At 49.6% G+C, this 24,615-nt stretch overlaps 2 protein-coding genes and 1 non-coding gene across 6 annotated transcripts in view; 2 read left to right on the top strand and 1 right to left on the bottom strand.

Moving 5' to 3' along the window:
• Window positions 1-437: 437 nt before the first annotated feature.
• Window positions 438-1,376, top strand: LOC120240298 (olfactory receptor 10V1-like). Its single transcript, XM_039245013.1, has one exon. The coding sequence runs from the start codon at window positions 438-440 to the stop codon at window positions 1,374-1,376; it is 939 nt and encodes a 312-aa protein (XP_039100944.1).
• A 6,452-nt stretch (window positions 1,377-7,828) lies between these two features.
• On the bottom strand, window positions 7,829-7,932 carry LOC120240397. Its single transcript, XR_005530636.1, has one exon. It is a non-coding gene; the product is annotated as a U6 spliceosomal RNA (small nuclear RNA).
• Window positions 7,933-9,923: 1,991 nt separating this feature from the next.
• Window positions 9,924-24,615, top strand: part of STX3 (syntaxin 3) — a 41,700-nt gene continuing 27,008 nt past the window's right edge. For 2 of the 4 annotated variants that reach the window (XM_039245024.1, XM_039245025.1), the window contains exon 1: window positions 9,924-10,098. In XM_039245024.1, the coding sequence (XP_039100955.1) occupies window positions 10,069-10,098 (30 nt within the window). In that variant the 5' untranslated portion in view covers window positions 9,924-10,068. The remainder of the gene's footprint in view (window positions 10,099-24,615) is intronic. The other 2 variants (XM_039245028.1, XM_039245026.1) reach the window with 2 other exon arrangements.

The following is a 24,615-nucleotide window of genomic DNA, read 5'->3' on the forward strand; positions in this document are numbered from 1 at the left end:
GGATAGAGGTAACTGGGATTTGGGAGGATGGCATGTGGGAAGTTATTGTTTAGCGGGTACGGAGTTTTTGTTGGGGATGATAAAAAAAGTTTTGGTTATGGATAGAGGTGATGGTTACACAACATGGTGGATGTATTTAATGCCCCTGAATCATACATTTACATATGGCTGAACTTAGAAATATTATACATGTATATTTTACCACAACTAAAAAAAAAGATTTCTGTGGTGAACTACTTCTGGGTGATTACAACAAAAAGTCTGATTTAGAGGCGAGTTGCTGAGTGTAGACAGGAGGTAGAGATGGTTGGGGTTGAGATCAAGAAAGGGAGAGGCCAAGGGTTGAATGGGTCACCCGGTGGGAGCTCTGATCTTGCTATTTCTCTCTCCTCAGGGGGGCAGCACCGCGTCACCCGCAGGTTCAGTGCACTGAGTACATGGAGGCTACAAATCAGACTGGGATGATTCGCTTCCACTTCCGCCCCTTCTCCAAACTCCCCGAGGTGCAGATGCTGATCTTTGTGGCCTTCCTCATCATGTACCTGGTCAGCATCGGCGGCAACGGCTCCATTTCTCTCATCATCTGGATCAACCATTCCCTGCACACCCCCATGTACTTCTTCTTGGCCAGCTTGGCGGCTCTGGAGATCTGCTACTCCTCCACCATTGCCCCTCTGACTCTGGCCAGCGTCCTGTCCGCGGAGAGAGCCCTCATCTCCCTGTCTGGCTGTGGTGCCCAGATGTTCTTCTTCATCTTCCTGGGCAGCGCTGACTGCATTCTACTAGCTGTCATGGCCTATGACAGGTTTGTGGCCATCTGTCACCCTTTGCGTTACACCCTCATGATGAGCTGGCCGTTGTGCGTCCAGCTGGCCTTGGGGTCTCTGGTGCTGGGGTTCATCTTGGCCATGCAGCTGACTGTGCTCATCTTCCAACTCCCCTTCTGCCTCAGCAAGGAAATCAGCCTGTTCTATTGCGATGTCCTCCCTGTACTGAGACTGGCCTGTGCAGATACCTGGGTCCACGAGGCCATTCTGTTTGTGGTCAGCCTCACCGTCCTCACCATCCCCTTCCTGCTTATCGCCCTCTCCTACGTCTTCATCGTGGCCGCCATCTTGAAGATCCGCTCCGCAGAGGGGAGGCGCAGGGCCTTCTCCACCTGCTCCTCCCACCTGACTGTGGTCCTGCTCCAGTACGGGTGTGGAAGCCTCGTCTACTTGTGCCCCAGCTCCAAGTACTCTCCAGAGAGGGGCCAGGTGGTGTCTGTGGTTTACACATTCATCACCCCGGTGCTGAACCCCTTGATCTACAGCATGAGAAACAGAGAGCTTAAGGATGCTTTGAAGAAAACAATGATGAGGCTCCTGTTGTCCTAAACCCAGTGAACGCTCCAGACAACATTGCTGGGAAGGAACCAATGAGTATGTCTTCTGAAAGACGAGGAGATGGGGGCTAAGAGGTCGTTGGTTTTATACAGTTACTTCTTCCTGGTTATATTATTTTTGAAAAGTACTTTTTCTTTTCTCAGCCTTGGATCCTTCATCTCTAAAATGGGGATTAAAATGCCCACCAGACTTAAATTCTGGGGTCGTTTTGGATGTAATGAGATTCATTAAGTGAAAATACATGGTGACTTTTAAAGGGAGATACAGGTGCCTGGGTGGCTCAGTTGGTTAAGCGTCTGACTTCCACTCAGGTCATGTTCAGGTCATGATCTCATGGTTTTTGGGTTCGAGCCCCGCATCAGGCTCTGTGCTGACAGCTCAGAGCCTGGAGTCTGCTTCGGATTCTGTGTCTTCTCTCTCTACTTCTTCCCTGCTCATGCTCTGTCTCTCTCTGGCTGTCAAAAATAAATAAATGTTAAAAAAACTGTTTTTTAAAAGATAAAGGGAAATACAGCAGGAATGTTGTTATTACTTATCCTCACCATTACACATAAAGTCTGTGTCTGGTTCCCAAGTTCTTGGCGGGGGTAAGAGCCAAGAAAAGGATGCACATCAAACCGGGACCATCAGAACCACGCTCTCCTGATTCCAGCAGTGCAAATGCTGAGTTGATGCCTTGTTGAATTCTCTTTCATCCTCAATTCTCTTCCAGGGAAAGGCGACGGGGAAAGCCCTGGAGTTTAAAGGTTGTGTTTCTTATTTCTGACCTTTATACCCAGAGCGGATCTGTCTCCATCTCAATCTCTGACTCTGCATTAGTTCTTCGTCTGCGTCTAACTCACTCTCCTCGTGCCCATAGGGTCTCCTCCCGCTGTTTTCTTTCAGACACACACACACACACACACACACACACACTCACACATTCACCCATCTCACATTTCTATCCTTCGCTAGTTTCTATGTACCCCCCCCCCCCCCGCCCCACGCCAGCCTGCACACCACCCATGAGGGTGGAGACCTCATGAACAGGATTAGACTTTTATAAAAGAGAGAGACCCCACAGAGGTCCCTGGCCCCGTCCGCCATGTGAGGATACAAGAAATCTGACTTGGAAGAGGTTCCTCAGCCACCATTGACCTCAGACTTCCAGCCTGCAGAATTCTGAGAAATAAATTTCTGTTGTTTATAAAGCCCCCCAGTCTGTGTACTTTGTTATGGCAGCCTGGCAGCCTGCATGGAGGGAGACACGGACAAAGACACTAAGTATACACAATATGCCCAAATGAGCAAGCAGGGGAGGGGCACAGAGAGAAAGAGAGAGATAGAGAGAGAGAGAGGGAGAGAGAGAATCTTAAGCAGTTCCATGCTCAGTGCAGAGCTCAACTTGGGGCTCCATCCCACAACCCTGGGATCATAACCTGAGCCGAAGTCAAGAGTTGGGTTCTAACCGACTGAGCCACCCAGGAGCCCCAGAAAGATTACTTTTTAAATTGAGCCTCTCTGAGTAGGAGAGGGGTAATGGTCCAGATCTGGATTCAGGCAGAGCAAAGCTAGTTCTGTGAAGACAAACGCTGGCTGGACACAATGAGGGAAAGGGACGCTAACGTGGCTGTGAGCAGGAGAGCCATTGTTTCAGAAAGATCCCTGTCTCAGGGTAATGGTGTCAGAGCACAGACGGTGTATTGTCTTTTTGTGGGGTGAGAGAAGCTCATTTATTCCTCTACTTGTTGAAGAGAGAGTGATTTATTGGGGCGCTGGGCTGGCTCAGATGGGGGAGCATGCAACTCTTGATCTTAGGTTGTGAGTTCAAGCCCCCTGTTGGGTGTGGAGCTTACTTAAAAAAATAGTGAATGATTTCTTCATTCAACAACATTTAAGAAGACAGTAAACAACTATTTATTGAACTCTATGTACCTACCAGTGGTAGGTGGAGCAAGAAATGGAAAGGTAAGAGGCAGCTCCTGCCTTGAAAGAAGTTACGTCTAGTGACATTTAAGAACACCAGTCGGGGCACCTGGGTGGCTCAGTCAGTTAAGTGTCCAATTCTTGATTTTGGCTCAGGTCGTGATCACACAGTTTGTGGGATCAAGTCTCGCACTGGGCTCCAAACTGACAGTGTGGAGCCTGCTTGGGATTCTCTCTCTGCCCTTCCCCTCCCAAAATAAATAAATAAACTTAAAAAAAAAAAAAAGAACACAAAACATGATAGCCCAAGGGCAAGTGATACCACGCTATGAGCTTCTGGAGGAGGGACAGCGAAGGGAATCAAGGCAAGTTTGACGAGGCAGGTGGCATTTGACCTTCACCGTGCAGGTGTCCAGACCTGTGTGCAAAGAGGAACAGGGCAGGCATTTCTGAAGGGGGAAATTGTTAGAAGGACAAAGAATGAGCTCTTTGTGTCTCTGTTTCCTTATCTGGAAAGGCATAAAAAGTCTGCTACATTTTCTTTCATTTTTTTTTCTGAAAATTTATCACAGGCTTAAAAGGCAGAGGCCATGAGCCGAAATTCACATTACAAGGAGCTTCCTTCTTCAAAGGAAGACGGGAACCCAAAAGGACCTTGTTTGGTTCACTTACAGACACTCGCCTTGTTGAATAATAGGTGTTTGGGGGAAATGAACTTTATATGGTCAAACAAGTGTGAAGATGACTGTGCCTATCAAACCTCAACTCCTATCAAACCTCAACCCATTACTGCAGGTTCACTCAGTGCCTATAATGTGCAAATGTGCAGTCATGCTTCTAAGGTGAGGGATGTGTTTCTTTATGCTTTCCAAGCTCTGTCACCACTAAATTCCTCTATTCCTTGGAGTATCTTATGAAACCTTTTATCCTGTTGAACCTACGTTGGAAGAAGCCGCCTTAGCTGATGCTGACTCAGTACGAAGGGTGTTTCACTAGTGATGGTAATATTCCAGGCACTTTTCAATTCCCCATCATGCTTCTTGAGAAAACAAGGATAGTTATCCCATGTTAATGGGCTTCTTTTCAAGTGATTGCAGAAGGAAATTAATGATTGCCGTATATTAGCCCATGTATCGTCATAAACCCCAGGTGACTGGTGTTATTTTTATCTCTGCTTACAGATAAGGAAACTGACACACAGGGAATTTAAGTAACGTGTTCAAGGTCACACAGGCAGGACGGGCAGAACGTGGGGCTTGAAATGGATGGTGTGGTTTCAAAGTCCACGCACAAAACTGCTCTCCCAGCATGCCATCTCTGTACTATGGTAGCTTGGGGAGATCCCTTCATTTTTCTGTACTTAATCTCGTAATAAATGAGAGGAATAATATCTACTCTACTTCCCTGAATTATTGTGAGATCTTGGGGGGTGGTGGAGAAAAGCTATAAAAGTACAATGAAAGATTCAGCGTGGTTAGTCTAATATCCAAATGGAGGAGCACTGGGCTGACTCAGTCGGTAGAGCATGGAACTCTTGATCTCAGGGTTGTGAATTCAAGCTCCATATTGGACACAGAGCCAGTTTAAAAAAAAAAAAAATCAAATGGAGAGATATACTAGATGGCTCATTTTTTAAGTTACATTTTACTTTTTAATTTTATTTATATTTTTAAAAGATTATTTATTTTTGAGAGACAGCACGAGCAGGGGAGGGGCAGAGAGACAGGGAGACACAGAATCTGAAGCAGAGCCCAGGCTCCCGGCTCGACGTGGGGCTAGACGCGGGGCTCGAACTCACAAGCCATGAGATCATGATCTGAGCCCAAGTCCGCTACTTAACCGACTGAGCCACCCAGGTGCCTCAGTTATAAGCATTTTAAAGCCATAATTTTTCAGTTGCCTTACACCTATGCTCCACTGTGTTTATTCTATTGTTCTTTTTAAAAAAATGTTTATTTTGAGAGAGAGAAAGGGAGAGAGCATGAGGGGAGTAGGGGCAAAGAGAGAGGGAGAGAGAGAGAACCCTAAGCAGGCTCCGTGCTGTCAGCATAAAGCCCGATTCGGGACTCGAACTCATGAGCTGTGATCAAGAGTTGGATGCTTAACCGACTGAGCCACCCAGGAGCCCCAAAACAGGCCTTCTGCCGCTCAAAGTTAACAGCAGGCCTCTGTGGGGGAGGCTTCTTTCACCAAGCTCTTCTTAGTAGCACTTTGTACTTTAGGGTTCTAGGGATCGAAGAGTTTGTATAAACAGAAAAACAAATGTATAAGGTTCAGATTGTTTACATTGTCAAATCAGAGGCATAGGTAAATGGCACATGGAGGTTCGCACTGTGAAAACGTGTGAACAATGTGATGGAAGACATCTTTGTGAATAAAACACAAAGGTTTTGGGGCGCCTGGGTGGCTTAGTCGGTTAAACGTCCGACTTTCGCTTAGGTCATGATCTCGCGGTTCGTGGGTTTGGGCCCCGCGTCGGGCTCTGTGCTGACTGCCGGCTCAGAGCCTGGAGCCTATTTCAGAGTCTGTGTCTCCCTCTCTCTCTGGCCCTCCCCTGTTCATGCTGTCTCTCTCTCTCTCTCTCTCTCGCCTAGAAATAAATAAAAATATAAAAAATAAAATAAAATAAAATAAAACACAAAGGTTTTATTTTATTTATTTATTCTTTTTTTTACAGTTATTTATTTTTGAGAGACAGAGACAAGACAGAGCACAAGCAAGGGAGGGGCAGAGAGAGAGGGAGACACAGAATCTGAAACAGGCTCCAGGCTCCGAGCTGTCAGCAGAGCCCGATGTGGGGCTCGAACTCACAGACCGTGAGATCATGGCCTGAGCATTTGCATTCCACCTACCTCATAGTAGCCCTGGAACGTGAATAATATTGGTTTGTTGCTTTTAAGCTCCTGGTCTAGCCAGGGACACAGATGGGTAAGCAGCTAGGTACAAGGCAACACAGGGTGTGCTTTATCTATTTAAGTTTATTTGAGAGAGTGTGCATGTGTGAATGGGGGAAGGGCAGAGAGAAAGAGAGGGAGGGAGGGAGAGAGAGAATTCCAAGCAGGCTCTGCACTGCCAAGGGGTCACCTAAGTGAACCAGAAGTTTAGGTCTTGAAGGGGGAGGATGGATCCGTTAGACATGAAAAGGATTAAGGGCCTATTAGGCAGAGGTAGGTGGGAAATCCTTGGCGCATCTGGCTCAGAGAAGAGGTGGGCGTTTGGTGAGGCTGATGAGGGGCTGTGTGTGTCATGGAGCTCAGGGTCCAGGGCTCAGGCCTCATGAGAGTTTTAAAGAAAGCTTGACATCTTTAACCTTCAAGGGGAAGCCATGACAAAAGAAGTCTGCTGATGTTTTTTCTCTTGGCTTCCTGGATTCCAGCTGGAGTTAAGACGGCTTTCTGCACTATTTTCAATATTTTAAAAAGTTTAAGGGAAATGATACAGTCATTTCTGTTATGGCCCCCTAGGCTAACCGAAAGGTTATTATATTTTTTCTTCTTGGAAATAACTCATAGGAAGTGTCTTTTTGTTTTCCCAGTTTTATTGAGATATAATTCACATGTGACATGGTATTAAAGGTTACAGTGTGACTTGATATATATATAAACAGACAGCAAAATGATCGCCACGGTAAGTTATCATCTATCACCTCACATAGTTACAAATTTTTTTTTCCGTAATGAGATCTTTTAAGCCTACCATCTTAGCGACTTTCAAACGCACAGTACATTCTTGATAACTCTAGTCACCATGTTCTACGTTATGTCCCCCAGGACTTATAACTGGAAGTTTGTATCTTTTGACCTCCTCCACCATTTTGCCTCCCTTCACCCCTCTGGCAACTACCACTGTTCTCTGAATCTATGAGTCTGAAGAATCCAAATTTCTGATTCCCCAGTAAATATATTTTGTTAAGGATATGGAATTTTTTCAAACAGGAAATCCACGAAAGCAAACAAAGCCTAGAGGATACTCTTGATCTTGAAGAGGTTGGGAACCACGCGTTTTGATCAGCCCCCTTATTTCACAGATGAGAAAATAGGTCGTGTGGTGTTAAGTGTTAAGTTCGGTAGCAGCAATTCTGCCTACAACTCAGGCCCCCGTCTATGTGTCAGGAATCATTCTCCAGCCCCATAGCAACTCTCTCTTCATGGAAAGCCCATCTAGTGAAGGACACATTACATTTCTCAAATGTCTGAACAAAGGCAAGGAGCAATACACAGTGGTGGAAATTATAGGGAGGGAAATTTTTGTTTTGTAGAGCAAGAAAATAAAAAAAAATTTTTAAATCAGTTGAAACTGTTTAAAGGGAAGATACTTCCTTGAGAGTGTCTAGAAAAATTGTGAAACAATCAAAATGGAAAAAAAAAAAAGATTACTGAGTGTCAGATGGTGTGGTAGGCCATTCTGGATTATCTGCATTTATTTATTTATGTTTATTTATTTTGAGAGACAGAGCACAAGTGGGGGAGGGGCAGAGAGAAGGGGAGAGGATCTGAAGTGGGCTCTGTGCTGACAGCAGAGAGCCCAATGTGGTGGGGCAAGAATACGGAAGCTTCATGAATTTGCGTGTCATCCTTGCTCAGGGGCCATGCTAATCTCTGTATCTTTCCAATCTTAGTACATGTGCTGCTCAAATGAGCACTGGGTTATCTGTTTTTATCAATGGTCTGGCCTCCTATGGTCTTGTGACTATTTTACAATTCTGTAAATTGAAGAAAACTGCCAGTAAGGCAAATAGTTCTTGTCCACAGAGATAGAAATAAAATCTTTCTGATCGAGGTGCCATTGACCTCCTCCCACCCCCAGAAGCCGGTTTTGCATTTCACATGTTCATTTCAGCATTCCTGATTGCCTGTCTTTTAAGTGTCTGTTTTTGGGGTCCTTCTGTGGACAGGTTACTGAAACTTTACTCGTTCCCTCATTAATTAATGAGTCAAATAAAATCTTTGATGTGTGTTCACTCTGTAGTTGAGTCATGATTTTAAAAAAAATTTTTTTTAACGTTTTATTTGTTTCTAGGAGAGAGAGAGAGAGAGAGAGAGAGAGAGCGTGAGCAGGGGAGGGTCAGAGAGAGAGGGAGTCACAGACTCTGAAACAGGCTCCAGGCTCAGAGCTGGCAGTCAGCACAGAGCCCGACGTGGGGCTCGAACCCACGAACCGCGAGATCATGACCTAAGCGAAAGTCGGACGCTTAACCGACTAAGCCACTCAGGCGCCCCATGATTTTTTTCTTTTTGAAAACAATTCTCTTTAACTAGGTCTTGGATGTTCCATCCCTGGATGTGTTCAGGCAGGAGGTGTATGGCCATCCTTGATTCTTATTCCAGACTCCTGTGGTTCTTTCCAGACTTTAATGTAAAGAGTTGTTCACATCTCTGTTTCCCTCAGGCGACTCTTTTCCTGAGACGCGGGACCCAGCTAATCTGTGCGCCCTAATAAAAATTTGTTAAGGGAAGGGGAGATAAGGTGCGCGATTTACTCACCTTTTCCCACTTATGGCCACCAGGGGGCGCAGAAGCCATCCTTTACTAACGTAGGGAACCCACCTAGGGAACGCCCGGGGTGGAAGGAAGTGTAGCCCCAAGGGAGGATCAGGGATGGGAATCGGAGTTCATCCAGCCCGACCGCTTTGAGACCATATCTTTATGGGAGGCGATGAAGTCAGCCTGGAGCACGCACTGAGATCGCAGAAGAGGGCAAAGTTCTGTTAAAATTACGAAAATATTTACAGCCTTTTAGCCTGAATACATAAAGCACATTCTTGTCGTGACGTGAGAATTCAGTCCTCGAAAGGCCAGCCCCACTTACCGAGCGCCGCCCTCTGCTGGGTAGGTCACTGGCTCCCAAGGAGGAAGACGAACCGGGAAGAGGGAAGAAAGGGTGGGGAGAGGCGGCGCAAAGACCCCGCCCACCTTTCCGGCCGACCTATCCCACCCGGGAGTCTACACCGCGTAGGAACCGAGCCGGCTTCAGCTTTGCAAATAGATCTCCATACAGCCGTCTCCATCTTATCACCCCGGCTCTTTGCGGTGCGAACCAGCCCCCGCCGGAAACGGAGTCCCCTAGCGAAGCCGCGACTCCCGGAGTCGTACAGATGATTAGCGGCAGGTGCCGACTCCAACGCTGGACTGCTCCCGTTTCTCGGAGGGGTCGCGATGGCCACCAGCGTCAAATCCAAAGTCTTTCGCTCCCGCCCCGTCGCGCCCCCAGCGGCACCCCGCAGTCCCCGGGACTGCCAGCTCCGTCCGTCGGAGCGCCCTTCCGAGGGGGGCGGGCCTGACCCTCCCTCCCACCTGCTAGGCGCACAGCGCGTCGCCAGAGTCCTCCGTCCCCAGATCAGCGTGCGGCCGTGAGCGGCCGTCCGGCGGAGAGGAGGGGCTCTCCCAGGGGCCGCCCTTCTCCCCCGCCCCACCCCCTCCCCCCGCCCCAGCCCGCGCCGGGGCCGCCGGGGCGGAGGGCCCTTTAAGGAGGAGCGCGGGGCGCGGCGCAGGTGAGGGGCGGGCCCGCCTGGCGGATCTGCGCTGCGCGCCGGCGCCCGCCCGGGAGCCGGATTTGGAGCGCGCGGCGCCGGCGGGGCCGCAGGGGGCGGCGCGGCGGAGCCTCCCGTGGCCTTGGACGCTCCTCCTAGCCCGCGGCCGCCGCCCGCCTCCGCCTGCGCCTCCAGCTCCTTCGGCCCGGCCGGCCGGCCGCCACTTCCGGCCGCTCACCTGGGACGCGCTCACCTGGGACGCGCTCACCTGGGACGCGCTCACCTGCCTCCGGGCGCCTGGGCAGCAGGATGAAGGACCGGCTGGAGCAGCTGAAGGCCGTGAGTCCCGCCGCCCCCGGGGACTGTCGGGCCGGGGCAGCCGCTGCGCAGGAGAGGGCCTTTCCTTTGCTCCCCAAATCCGGGCTAGGGAGGGGCGGATCCCCGCGCCAGGCCTGCGCCCCTGGAGTTCCAGCCGCATCCGCGCCCCCTCCGCACCTCCTCGCCCCCTCTTCGGAGTCATGTGCCGGTGATTCATCCCTGGGCTGCGATTTCCTTGGATGCCTCCTTCCCTCCCCCCCCAAGCTGGACAGTGTCAGTCCAGAGGTGGGGGCTGCTTGAGCCCAGAGGGGTTCTCTGTGAGGTCAGGGGTCACCTCCACCGGCCTGCTGCCTGGCACTGTGCCCAGGATCAGCCGCCTCCTACCCACCCCTTGTCTCCCTTCGGGGTGGGGGTGGGGGCGCCGAGTCCGGCTGCCCCTCCCCCAGGACCTGCTCAGAGCTCCTGGGTGACCTCTTGAGCTGTGAGCTGGTCACGTGCCAGGATGGGCCCAGCACCTCACCATCCCGAGGTCTATAATTATTAATTTCTCCTTCATCCCCCGGGCAGCTGTGGTCAGGGGCAAAGGATCTGAATGAAGGTAGACTGCTTCCAGCCCAGCCGCACAAAAGCTGTAAAACCTCCAGCTACTTAGTCTTTTGAGACTGTGTTTCCTTATCTGTCAAATGGGGATGATCATCCCTTGGAGATTTGTTATGAGATCAAATGACATAATGGGAATTGATACAGAGAATGGTTAAAGCGTGGGCTTTTTGAGTCATTGACTCACTCAACAAATAATTACTGAGTACATTCTATGGGGCAGGGCCAGTGCTAAGCCCTGGGGATTGCTGAGACACAGACTCTGTCTCTATGGAATTTTAAAATGTAGCCTTTGATAGATACAAAGCAGTCTCTCTTCCTGGGAGCTTGTGAGAAGCATGAAGCTTCGCCCCAGCCTGCACCTACAAAATCAGTCTGATTGCTCTCCAGTCTCCCCAGGGGATGCAGGAACGCATGGATGTTTGGGAAGCATGGGGATGGATAGAACGCGGGTTGCCTCTTGGCTGCACCGCTTACTGGCTGTCCCTCCACCTCTGAGCCCAAGTTTTTTTTTTTTTTTTTTTTTAATTCCTACGAGAGAGAGAGAGAGAGAGAGAGAGAGAGAGAGAGAGAGACAGTGTGAGCAGGGGAGGGTCAGAGAGAGAGGGAGTCACAGACTCTGAAACAGGCTCCAGGCTCTGAGCTGGCAGCACAGAGCCCTACGCGGGGCTCGAACCCACGAACCGCGAGATCATGACCTAAGCAAAAGTCGGACGCTTAACCGACTAAGCCACCCAGGCGCCCCTCTGAGCCTAAGTTTTGACGTCTGTGAAGTGCGTGGTTGTGAGGACTAAAAGCAAGGGAGCACACGGAGTTCTTTGCAAGATGCAGGGCACGTGTAGGATTAATAGCTGGTTAAATACTCTGCCGATGGCTGTAAAAGCTCTTTGGGCAGAAATACAGGTCTGGTACAGGCACTGCTGCTGAGATGCTGTGACAGTCGCTTTTCTTTCTCTTGCCTTATCCTGGGTAAGACCTTTGACCTGCTCTGGGTCATAACGCTCCAGAGGAGGTGACGGTGATGGGGAAGTTGAGAGAAGAAAGAGGGCAGCTGCAGATGTGGGGGGGGGGAGCCTCCCCGCCTCCTGCTTTCTCTATGTCATCAGAGCTTCATAACATCCCCTTTACGGACAGGGCAGATTTTTATTGCCCCTATTGTTTTTTTTTTTTTTTTTTTTTTATACAAGAGGCAAGTAGAGCTCAGCTTGGGTAGGAGGGGTGTTGCAGGTCCCAGAGCTGGTCATGGGCACAGCCCGATGGGGAACCCAGTCTCCTGATGCTGTCCACTGTACTCCTTCCCTGAGGCTTGCTGGTTGGGGAGGCAGAAAGGAAAGAGGAACGTGGTTTTGAAGATCTTTCTGTATCAGCCAGCACATCCAGCAATCACAAAACAGTGCGGAACTGAACAGCAGGCGCAGGCGACTCCCTTCCTTGTGTTAGGAAATCCATTTCCAGAGGAAGATAGCCCACAGCCCCTTTCGAACCCACTGTCAACAAATAGCAAAGAGCCTTGAGTTCAGAGCATCAGTTCAGTTTGCCAGGAAAGCCAAGCAAGTCCCTTGGCTTCCTCAAGCCTCAGTATTGCCCTCCGGGCAGGGCTTTGCCTCTGGGGGAGGGGAAAGCCACTCTGGAGACTGGGCACTTGTGGGCTGCTGTTCTGAAATCACAGGTTTTGGAGCAGGGACATGGCTGGTGGTGCCCAGCAAAGGGGACCAGGCTACAGGTTCAGAGGTTCTGATGGTTGCCTTGTTTGCCACTTTGTACCCTTTACCTCTCTGCTTCTCCCTTCCCCTTTTGTAAAACAAGAAGTTTGGTTTATCTCAGAAGCCCCTTCTGGCAATACTGATGTTTTCCACATAGACCATTGTTAAAGTTTGTATGGGTTTTGGTTTCTAGTCAACCCTCCCCCCCCCCCCGCCCCCCCAGTCTCCCTCCAGGAGAGGGATGCCTTCACTGCAACAAGATAACCATCTCTGATTACTTTCATCAGTGAAAGACATTGGTTACCCTGTTCAAGAAGCCAGTTTCACACTGAGCAGCCTGTGTAATCTCCTCTGTGGCATCTTTCTAAAGCTTTGGGGGAGGTGAGGTGTGCAGGAGATTAGCCTTCCTCTGCTTGGATACCAGGAGTAGATGTGAAGTTGATGGGTAGAAATAAGGACTCTACACGAAAGCATTCTCAGTAGTCAGAGCTGCCCAGGGACGAACTGGGCTGGCCAGACAGGTCGGGAACCCTCAAGCCTGGGGCGAGGCAGGAAGCTTGTGGGGTGTCGAATGTTCTAGGAATTTGAGCGGCTCTTTGAGGGTGGAGAGGCCAACAAAGAGTTTTCAGGCCCTCATCCACCTTGAGGATGTGTGGTTCTCTAAAATGCTTTGTTGTGTGTGTGTGTGTGTGAGCCTGTGTTAGGCTCTGTGAAGCTCTTGGGTTTCTAGGACCGGGGTCTCAGAGCTGCACCTGTAAAGTGGGTCATCGTATCTTCCCCATAGGGCTGTTGTGGAGGTCAAATGAAATAATCCAAGATAACAATCCACCATTGTGCATGCGCGTTCCCCAACTTGACCTGCCGGGAGCAGCATCCACACTGAAGGCACATACCTTCCCAAGGCCATGGTCTTGCATGACTCATCTCTTGCATTGCTCTTCCTGGTAGGCTTCCTCAACAGTCTACTTCTTTAGGGAGTAGGACAGGCTTGCCAGGAATGCACAGTGTCTACCCCCGGCCCGTGTCACAAGCTGATTTCTTACTAGCTGAACTTTGGATCTACTGAGTCCCCACAGTTCCCATCCAGGGACCTCTTGCCTGGCTCTCTTCTTTTTCTTTTTTTAATTTTTTAATGTTTTTTATTTATTTCTGAGAGAGAGAGAGAGAGAGAGGCAGTGTGAACAGGGGAGGGTCAGAGAGAGGGAGACACAGAATCTGAAGTAGGCTTCAGGCTCCGAGCTGTCAGCACAGAGCCCGACGCGGGGCTCGAACCCACAAACCGTGAGATCATGACCTGAGCCGAAGTCGGACGCTCAACCAACTGAGCCACGCAGGCATCCCGCCTCGTTCTCTTTTCATTCAGCAAATGTTTACAGAGCACCTACTATGGCCTAAGCCCTGCGATAGGTGCAGGGTTATAATGGTGATTACCAGGTGATTACCTGGATGGTAGAAGTTCACAGTCACATAGGGAGATACACAAGAAGCAGAAAGTGATGATACTGTGTGGGAAGACCTTGTCGCCTGGGGACGAGATGCTAGGGAGTGCAGGGTGTTGCCTAGAAGTGATACTTGAGCTCAGGTCTTGTTAAGATCAAGTCCAATCTCTTCAAGGCACATAGAGTCTCCTGAGAGGCAAGGATCCTGGATTTTCTCAGCCACTCTCTCAGTGGTGAGTGCCCCACGAATTCACCACGATCAGTGCTTTTGGACTTGCATGCACTGGGGCACACTCATCCTCCTCCTTCCTGACTTCTTCCTGCTGGAGAGCACGCTAGGCAGAATTATTACATGAGGTTCTGGTCTTGAAGGGTAAATGATCATGTATGAAAAAACTCGCCAATTAAAGGTAGATAATGATAGCAGAGAAGCCAGTGATGTAGGGAAAAGAGGTCAAGAAAGCTGGACCCTCTGGGGTTGGTCTACAGAGGACTGTAAAGAACGTGGGGTACACCGGCCCCTACAAGGCAAGTGCTAATAGGGATGCACTAATGAAATCAACTACCCGGGACTCTAAAAGTCTAAAAGACTTTTTATTCGTTCTGTTCTGTCTTGTGTCTTGCTGCCTCTTGAAGGGCTCCTTGGCCTCCTGCTGCATTTGACGGTCCGGATCTCTGTGGGATCAGAGGTCCTGATGTTAACCGTTAAAGTATAACCTCCTCGGAATCATGGGGCTGTACTTCTCCTTTAAAGCTTAATTCGTTTAATACATAGATATTGACATTTAATACATAGATATTGAGCCCCTGTCGGGTGCCAGGTGCTTTGGATCCTAACCAAATCTTAACATCCTGACTTGAGAATCTCTTCATTGAGATTCTACTTAAGAACCGTTTCATTGAGATTCTGTACTTTAGTGATAAGATTTCTCACTGGTCTGTGATTTCTTCCTGGGAGGGTTGGCCCCCACCCCCACGGGAGAGCGATTTAGGTGGAGCAGACTGGGAGGCCGGGCTAAGATGAGTAACAGGGGATTGAGCAGGGATTATGGACTCATCAGGCCGAGGCCAGAAGAGAAACCGCTTGGATGAGGGAAGGGGATTAGTTTTATTTTTGTTCCTGTCAGTGAGGGGGAGGCCGGGGCCTGGCAGAAGCCGGGGCACCCTCTCTCCCTTCCCCTACTGTCAGAATTCCTACCCATCTTCCAAAACGCATTCTTTCCCCTTACCCTCCCTTATTGCCTCCTAGAATATTCTCCCTCCGTTCCAGCTGCCCATCAGGGGCCGAATATCACCTTGCAGCAAATACCTTTCTCCTATTAGGCCTGTGGGGTTTCTGTCACCATGGAGTAGGCTTGATACCACCTTCCTTTGTTTTTTCAAGAGTTGGACTCTTTGCCTCCTAAGTCCTATTGTCCTTAAGGTTGATGCTTCTGGGGGCGCCTGGCTGGCTCAGTCTGTAAAGCGTGCGACTCTTGATCTCTGGGTTTTGAGTTCAAGCCTCACATTGGGTGTAGAGGTTACCTAAAAATAAAATCTTAAGCAAAAAAAAAAAAGCGTGATGGTTCTGTTCCTTGTTGTCACTGTGTCATCAACTGCAGTACAATTGATCATTTATTGAGCAGCTACGTACTATTTGATGGGTCTTGTGTTAGGTGCCCTCCATACGTTGTCTCTAATCCTTGCAACCATGCAAGGGAAGGTGGCATTTTACATTATTCCCATTTCACAGGTAAGGAAATTGAGGCTCAGATTTGATGGAGATCCCCAGCGGGGAAAAGCTGGGATCAAGATTGAACATGTCTGTTTTGTTTTTTGTTTTTATCTCCCTGCACTTTGTTTGATCATCTGCCCATCTGCACTGCATACTCCTTGATGTAGTGGCAGAAAGGATATTCCTCTGGGGCCCCAGTGCCTAGCGTTCCGCATGGTAGCTATTTACTAAATGTTTATCTGACTGGTTATTGACTAATCGACAGCTTGGCCCCTCCACATCCCTTGCTCATCGTTAGGACTCACTCTTCTCTCTCGATTCCCTGTGGGGTGGAGATGGGCAGCGTTTACTCAGGGAGCCCGTGAATTTGCTAATGAAGCCAGAGGTCACTGGTTCCATCCTCAAGGACAAGGGCGGATGAATTCCAAGGCTCCTAGCTATTCCTAAACCCTCATGGCGGTCGCCCCATTCAGAAAGACAATGAAGGAGAAGGTGTGGATGTCATGGTGAAAAGCTAACGACCCCATTTTTCCTCTGGAAAAATTTAATACTTTTTTTTTTTTTTAATTTTTAATTTTATTTTTTTTGAGAGAGAGAAAGTGTGAGAGCAGGGGAGGGGCAGAGAGAGAGAAAGGGAGAGAGAGAATCCCAGGCAGGATCCATGCTGTCAGCACAGAGCCCGACACGGGGCTTGAACTCACAAACAATGACATTATGACCTGAGCCAAAATCAAGAGCTGGACACCTAACTGACTGAGACACCCAGTTTCTCAACAAATCTTACATGTTTCTCAACACTCCACCACAGGGAAGCCTCCAGACCCTGAGCTGACTGCATTTGCCATCCCACGAACTTTGTATCTTCATGACAGCAGGGGCCCAGGGTTTCAGGGGCCGTCTGCCTGGTTGTTGTCTGCTGTGTGAGGGAGCACAGACCATGCAGGCCTCTTTCCCCTTGGACTTCCCACCGCCCAGCCCACAGCGGAGAGAGCCACACACCACACTGTCCACTGAATGAATGGGCACGTTCTGCAGACGAGCTTACTTGGGGAGCCTCTAATCCTTGAGGGGCCTTACCTGCAGCCGCTTTAATATCCGGCCTCTGCAGCTTCCTGCCCTGACCAGTCTCCACGGTCAGGTCAGCCTGTTTTCTGGCATTGGGCCATTTCCATGGCAACCTCCCCCTGGCGGGAAGGCCGTCAGGACAGTTCAACCTAAGGACATCAGTGGAATGCATGCTTTTAATTTGGACGAATGTTAGACTTACAGAAAAGTCACCAAGGCACCACAGGGAGTCCCTGCCCACCCCCACCTGGTTTCCTCCCTTCTTGACCCCTTCCATTATAATGGTACGTTTGTCAAAACCGAGGGACCGATGTTGGCACGTTACTCTTCTCTCAACTCCGGACTTGATTTCGATTCCACTCATTTCCCCGTGAACGGCCCTTTCTCTGACCTGGGGTCCAATCCCGGACACCACATCGCAGTTAGGTGTCGTGCTGTCTTAGCCTGCCCTGGCCTGTGTCGGTTCCCCAGGCTTTCCTCATTTCCATGGCCTTGTCCGTTCGTTCAGCTCTTGTGTTTTCATGCTTCGGAAGTGTGTTTCCAGTGGCCGGCACTGCCCCTGGCGAGCGGTAGGTGTGGGAGGCATTGCTCCTCAGTGGTTGACAGCAAGGGCTCAGCAGCCTGCTGCCCGGGCTCTGCCACTCCGGCTCTGGCAGTCACCATCTGCACCATCTCGGGCAGGGTGCTTGATGTCTTTATGCCTTAATTTTCTCAGCTGTAAGACGCGGAGGGTCCCCAGAAGATTGTAGAGATTAAATGGTATATATAAAGTGCATGCCCTAGGAGAATCCTCAGCCCCTGTGGATAACGTCAGTAGATGTTACCTAATAAATAGTGAAGTGTTTTCTAGAAGGATCATGATGGGAGGGGGCTTGTGGCACAGGGGCTGGGGCTGAGTAGAGAAGAAGAGGTTATTAGTTCTTCGTGCTGCATCCCTGAGAACTGGGGGCTGTGGGTGTTGAGCCAGGGGGTGGGGTGGGGAGGGAGAGGAAGTCAGAAAAGAGCCAAGAAAGCTGGAGTAGGGGAGGAAGAATGTCCCAGAAAGAAATCATGAGCCAATGCGAAGCCTCATCACTAAAGAACGGAATCGCAATGGACTCTCCAGGAGGAAGCAGAAGATACTCTTTCAATGTCTTTGGCTCCTGGGATGAGAGAGAAAGGAGGAGAAAGATGTGGTCTTCTTATTCCAGTGGCCTTCCCGGAGGTATCCTTTGGGTAAATTCACTCATCTTTCAAAATTTCCCTGAGGAGTCACCTTTGCACACATTATTCTATAGGCTTCCATCCTCCCCAGGCTCTGCCTTGGATTCAGGTGAGGTTGGGCACCCAGTCTTCTAGGTGTGTGATTCCTTGTCTTAAGTGCTGTCCTCACTCACCACGTGGGGTTGTGATGACCCGTGTGGCTCTCATCAGAGACAGGGAGGTCCTGGAGAGCAGGAGCTGCTGAGTTTGGTCTATGCTTTGGCAAATGAAGGAGTGAATGGACCTTGTAGTGGGAAGGAGGCTGTGTGCATGTGGTGGCTGTTAGGAGACCCCAGCATCTCTCTACCTTAATACGCTGTGAACTCAGTGGGTTGGACCAGATAATGGTTCCATCCTGTCTTTGTTCCGTACTAGCCTTGTGATTCTGGGTGAGTTAATCTCCCTACCACAGATTCCCCATCTGTATGGACAACCCCTACCCAGAGGACATTTTTTTCCCTCCTCTTTTTTTTTTTTAAGTTTATTCCTTTTGAGAGAGAGAGAGAGAGGGAAGGAGAGGGGGGCAAGGTCAGAGAAAGGGCGACAGAGAATCCCAAGGAGAGTCAATGCTGTCAGCACAGAGCCTGATGGGGGGCTTGATCCCACCATCCTGGGATCGCGACCAGAGCCAAAATCAAAAGTCAGACATTTAGGTGACTGAGCCACACAGACGCCCCTCCCTTATCCTTTTCTTTCCGTGAACTTTCATCCCTTTTTCCTGTTCCTTCTCAGACTTAGCTCACGTCCTGAGAAGCAAAAACAGGTAGGAATTAACATGGCACCTGGGGATGAAACTTCAATGATTTAAAAAAAAAAATTTTTTTTTTAAATTTCTAGGAGAGAGAGAGAGACAGCGTGAGCAGGGGAGGGTCAGAGAGAGAGGGAGTCACAGACTGAAACAGGCTCCAGGCTTTGAGCTGGCAGTCAGCACAGAGCCCGACGCGGGGCCCAAACCCACGAACTGCGAGATCATGACCTAAGCGAAAGTCAGACGCTCAACCGACTAAGCCACCCAGGCGCCCCAAAACTTCAATGATTTTTATATGCAATGAGCAGAATGCAAAGTCTCTTTAAACACATGTAGAAGATTAAAAAATACTAACCATGTATAAAGACATGAAGAGATGTCCAGTTGTACAGAATATTAAGTCTAGTCGGCCATGTTCCCTGACAATGGCTAATAGCCCTCCCAGGCTTACCAGCTTTGGAAATTTAAAACACCTTTCTAAATAACTCTTGGGTTTAAAAAGTCAAAATAGGGACACCTGGGTGGCTCAGTCAGTTGCGTGTCCAACTCTAGATTTGGGCTTAGGTCATGATCTCAGGCTCGTGAGATCGAGCCCCGTGTTGGGCTTTGCACTGTGTGGAGTGGAGCCTTCTTGGGATTCTCCCTCTCTCTCCTTCTGCCCCTCTTCCCTGCTCTCACTCTAAAATTAACACATAAAAAAATAAAGTTAAAAAAAGAGCCAAAGTGGAAATGACAAAATATTTAGAAACGAATGATAATAAAAGTGGTAAATATCAACATTTGTGAGACTGTAGCAGAAGCAAAATTCAGAGAGAGCTTTTTTTTCTTTAAATGCATATTCTAGAAAAAGGATTTCTTCAAATAAATGATCTAAAGTTTCAGTTCACTTTGAGGGACTGGCTGTCACCGCCTGAGAATTGGCGTTAGAATCACACCTTTGGTAGAAACTCTCTTCAGAGGAAACAGGCCTGACTCTCTGCTTGGTGGCATTGGGTTCGGGCATTTAATCCGTACCCAGCACGCCTCTCAACGTTTCACATGGGTTAACTAATGTACTCCTCACCACGGTTCCCTGAGCAGATTACTCATGTTGCAGATGAGGGAAACCCCATGCCACAGAGAGGTTCCCTGACTTCATGTTGCAAATGAGGAAACCGTGCCACCGAGAGGTTCCCTGACTTGTCTGAGATCACACAGCTACTAAGTGGCCTAGCTGGGTTCTCAACTCAGGCTGTGGGATGCATCAGTGTATCTCCACATACGTGCATAGGGCTTCCAGGATTTACGTGCCCTGGTAACTTTTTTGTTCATGCGTATAGGTGAGTCCAGTTGCAATTTACTAGGCTTGCGGCATCCCCTGAAATAAGTGGGGGTGTGTTACCAGCCAGAGTGGGAGGGGCGTCTTCGGCTAGAGCCTGGAGGGGAAGAACTGGGGCCCAGGTTTCCCCAGACCTGCTTTTGCATCACCGCCTCCAACCTACCAGCTGAAGCACCTCGGACGCGTGATTTCACCTAATTGAGAAGTCGCTTCGGCTGTCAACGGAAGCAGTAACGTTCATCCGTTGGGGTTGATGTGAGAGTGAAGTAATACACGTGCAGCCACAAGAGCGTCTGCCACAAAACACACTTGTGCTCCTGGGGAGCAGTATAGTTATGGCAGAATGAGGGGCGTGGGGTCATCAGGAACGTTGTCTCTTGTCTGGTGTCCACCTACTGGCTGGCCTTGGGCTCATCTGCAAGTGGGTCCCCACCCCTCAGTTCTTCTTTTCCCAGAAGGGCCAGTTGGGGCCCCAGATGGCTCATCGAGGAGCCGTCTGGAAAGTAAAGGTGCAGGGCTCACTTGGGTCTTCTTCGTCAGTTTCCTCCTGATTCATCTGACAAGGGTGTTGGGGAAGATGCAGTTCAAGGGAAAGGGGAAGTGTTCCCTCGGGAGGGGGGAGGGGGGAGGGAAACCGGGGTGGGAGGGAGACTGGGTGTGTAAGTGGGGAGCAGAGAACACTGAGCACCTATTGAGAGCCGACTCGCTTACTCAGAATCCCTGGCTCTCTTAATCGAAGAAGAGGGACTGGAAAAACCAGATGCTGGGCAGTGTGGCACAGGCATGCGTGCGTGTGTGTTTGCAACCCCTGTCAGCGGTGGTGGTTGTCTCTGGGAATCCGCAGACCCTCACTCTGGGGGCAGTCAGGTGGGGACAGGGCAGCAGGGATGAGGGACGGCACACACCGCTGTCTGTTTGAATTTATTGGGAGGAAATCTGGGTTTATGAAGAGGCCTGTATGCCTCCCCCAGCAAAGAGCTGTTCCTGTGTGGGGGAGGGGCCCTTGCTAGTGTCAGGGGCCCCGCCCCCGCCAGCCACAATCCTTTAATACCCCACTGCGGGCAGTTAAGGACCAGATGTCCCTTCCCAGTCCAGACTGCTTGCTGATGCCTTCCCCTCACCCCGGAACATTCCAGAGAGCTCCAGGGCCTTCTGCCTTGTCCGGGGACCCCGAGGAGGGAATTGGTGTCGTCTTCATCTGGGACGGCTCCCTTTTCCTTCCTTCCTTTGTCCCTTCCTTCTGTCTTGTTGCTCTGATTTGTAAGATCCTTGAGGAATTGCTGGTGATTTAAACTTATATTGCAGCAGGTTGTTTTTCTTAAAATCTCGACTGGAGGTGTAGTTGACACACAATGTTAACCCAGTTACAGGCATTAAGACACGGTGATATGACAAGTCCGTGCATTACACAGTGCTCACCACGGTGACTGTAGCTACCCTTTGTCACCACACGATGTAATTACCCTAGTGACTATGTTCCCTATGCCATACCTTTCATCTCCGTGACTTACTTATTTTATAACTGGAAGTTTGCGCCTGGGAAAGGAGCGGGGGGGCGGGGAGGGATTTCTTTCTCTATTCTTTTTTTTTTTCATGTTTATTTGTTTTTGAGGGAGAGCAAGCCGGGGAGGGGCAGAGAGAGGGGGACAGAGACTCCAAAGCAGGTTCTGCGCTGATGTGCTGACAGCAGTGAGCCCAATGCGGGGCTCAAACTCACAAATCAGCGAGATCGTGTCCTGAGCTGAAGTGGGATGCTCAACCGGCTGAGCCACCCAGGAGCCCCTCTTTCTCTTCCTGGGAAGGCATCCATTTGTTTGCAGCAGTGGTTTCTCGGTGAGCTAAGCTTGCTGGTTTGCCTGCGTGCTTTCTTCCTTTTTTCTTCTTTTCTCCATTGACAACAGGGCTCTTTCTTCAGACGAAGTGTCCCATTCAGCCCATGTGTCTAAAGCAGATAGAAGGGAAGTTACATAGATTTATGAGTGGGGAAGGGCCCGCCTGCCTGACTAACCCCTCCCCGGCTTCCCTGGATGGTATCTGAGGTGCATCCAAAGTGCCCTGGGGTTCCGCAAAGCTGCACGGGAGAGCTAAGCTCCTTACTTGGTGAGAGGACCCAGGCTCGGTGCAGACAGGTGCCCAGCTTTGCGCAGGGCCCGGCTGCTGCTCTCCTTGGCTCCTGGCTACTCTGGGCGATGGGCTACTTTGGGAAGGTGCAGGGGGATAAGGAGGGCTTGGGACAGACAAGCCGAGCTCCAGCCCAGACTCCACAAACCAGTGGCTGGGAGCCCTTGGATGACAGAGCCTTTAGGGTGTTGTGGCCGCCCAGCACCTGGTCAGGGCTCTATGGGTGACAAATGCTTTTATTCAAGAAGCTAGTAAAAGGGACCCACGTCATCAGATAGATGGAGGATGGTTGAGAAGGCGGCTGAGAGAAAGGCAGTGGGTGCTGAGTAAGAGGAAGTACAGTTTTGAGAGGCAGGGGTGGGTGCTAGATACGGGGCTCTGTGTCAGTGCTGTCAACTGGCCTGTCCCATCTCCTGGTGGGAGGGGCATCATGGGGTTGGGGGGGGCGGGGGAGAGGAAGTGAGCGACTGAACTCGTGGTTCTCACTGTTTCTTCTGCGGCCGATGTAGCTGCTGCAACGTTCCTACGACCAAACGCCTTGATTCTCCGATAAAGATGCCCATGTTCTTTTCGCAGCTGTGCTCAGTCATGTGGGCCCAAGATAAAGGACACTGCATGCTTTCCTTGGCCTTGAGGCTCCTGAGGCCTCAGCCTGTGAGAGCCTGGCTGTGTCAGAAGGGACGGGGAGTTTCCCCGGGATCAGTTAGACCCTCTTTTCAGTGGCCTTTTCCTCGGATTCTCTGACTAAAGCTTGTGCTGTTGTTGCTGATGTTATGTTATAATTTTGGAAACAGCACAGCACAGTGGGGAAGACTGCATGGGAGAATGGGCATCCAGAAACTTGGGTTCTCTTCCTGGCCGCCAGTGACTTGTCGTTTGGCTGTGGGCCTTGGTTTGCCCACCTCTAAGAGACAGAATTTGATGATAAATCTGTAAAGTCGCATTCAACTTTAAAGTCCTATATATATTTTTTTTCTTCTTTTTTCCCCCCTTTCCCGTTTAAAGGTACTTATACCTGGGTTAAAGTTGTAGAGAAGTTGGCTAGATCTTATATACGGCCTCTTTATTGAGTTGTAACTATGTGTTAATCATTGCATAAGGAACTTTAAAATAGTATTCAATCCTCACAAAAGCAGTGGTAGACACTAGGCTGTTGGTTTTGTAGTTAAGGAAATTGAGGCTTAGAGATATTAAACCAGTTGTGTAAGGCTCGGTGAACCAATATGTGATGGAGCAAGTTACGGAATCCAGATCATCGTGATGCTCTGTGGCTGACCTTCCTGATGTAGCGTTTAGTGTGAGGACTTCCTCAGAAGGAGAACTCACTCTTTCAGCCATCACAACTGTACAGCAAGGTGATAGGGAAACTGACATTTATGAGGCACTGGTATGTGCCCAGTTTTGTGCTAGAAACCTTCCATATGTGATATCTTCCAGGGCCCATAGAAGTCATAAGGTGTGTGGGGTTATTACCGTTTACAGAAAAACAAACAAAAAAAAACAAACCAAAAAAAACTCAGAGCAATAAAAGACTTGATTGAGATCTGTTACCAGTAATTGGCAACAAAAAGGTTTAGACCGAGGTTGTGGGTTACCAAAGACTTCTCTTTTCCTGGTCCACACCTTTCCTCAACTGGAGGTAGCCCAGGCTGTCCCTGCTCAAAGCCAAGAGGTGATGTCTTGGGTGAGGGGAATCCCTGCGCAGATTCCAGGGGTCTCAGAAATTTATGTCATGACAGAGAGCTAGGGGCCCGCCTCCCGTGCTCCAGGACGCAGTCATTCCCAGCTTCCAGAAACTTCCCTTAGTCCATCCCAAGATGGTAGACTCATCCTACTTCCTTCCATCCCATGTTGACACACTCATGGGTGTATACACACACACACACACACACACACACACACACACACGGTATCCCTTCAGTGTGGGTCCCTAGAAGATCTCTGGAGAGAGGAGACAGAACAAATACTTGTTAGCTCACCTTCCAGAGGAAGGTGTGGGCTCCTGTTTTCCAGTGAGGGTCACGGAGATCCTTCCAAGGAGATGGAGCTTTCTAGAAGCTACTGAGAGGCCCAAGTAGTGATGATGGTTGATAACAGGAGCATTTTATCTCAACTTCAGAAACTGCTGGCCAACTCAGGCTGCAGTCTCTGTGGAGGCTAGTTTCTCATTCAGCTAAAATTGATTAAATTTCCCTTCCATACCGAGCACACGGTAAGTGCTCAGTGTACTTGTGGAATGAATGAATGAAGGACAAGCACAAGTAATTTTAATTGCAAGTGAGAAAAGCTAATTCCAGTGAAACGGACTTTATGGAAACATTAGAAGAATACTGTTGTGCTTGCTGGAGGAGTGCTGGGGAGAGTCCGTGGAACCTGGTGGAAGGCTTAGTAAGAGGAGACGTGAGGGTACCTCTTTGAGAAACTGGCAGAGATCTCTGTTGGACGCTGCCATCTGCTGACTCAGCTCTGTTCACTTTGCAATTCATATTCCTCAATGATCCCCCTCACCTTCCCCACATGATTCTGGGAAGGTTATCTACACCACGGAAGGTTTTCTGGGCAGGCACGTACACTCAGAGTATCTGTTA

This window comes from Hyaena hyaena, unplaced genomic scaffold, assembly GCF_003009895.1.
Source record: "Hyaena hyaena isolate Hyena2069 unplaced genomic scaffold, ASM300989v1 scaffold_252, whole genome shotgun sequence".
In the NCBI taxonomy this organism is placed as follows: Eukaryota; Metazoa; Chordata; class Mammalia; order Carnivora; family Hyaenidae; genus Hyaena; species Hyaena hyaena.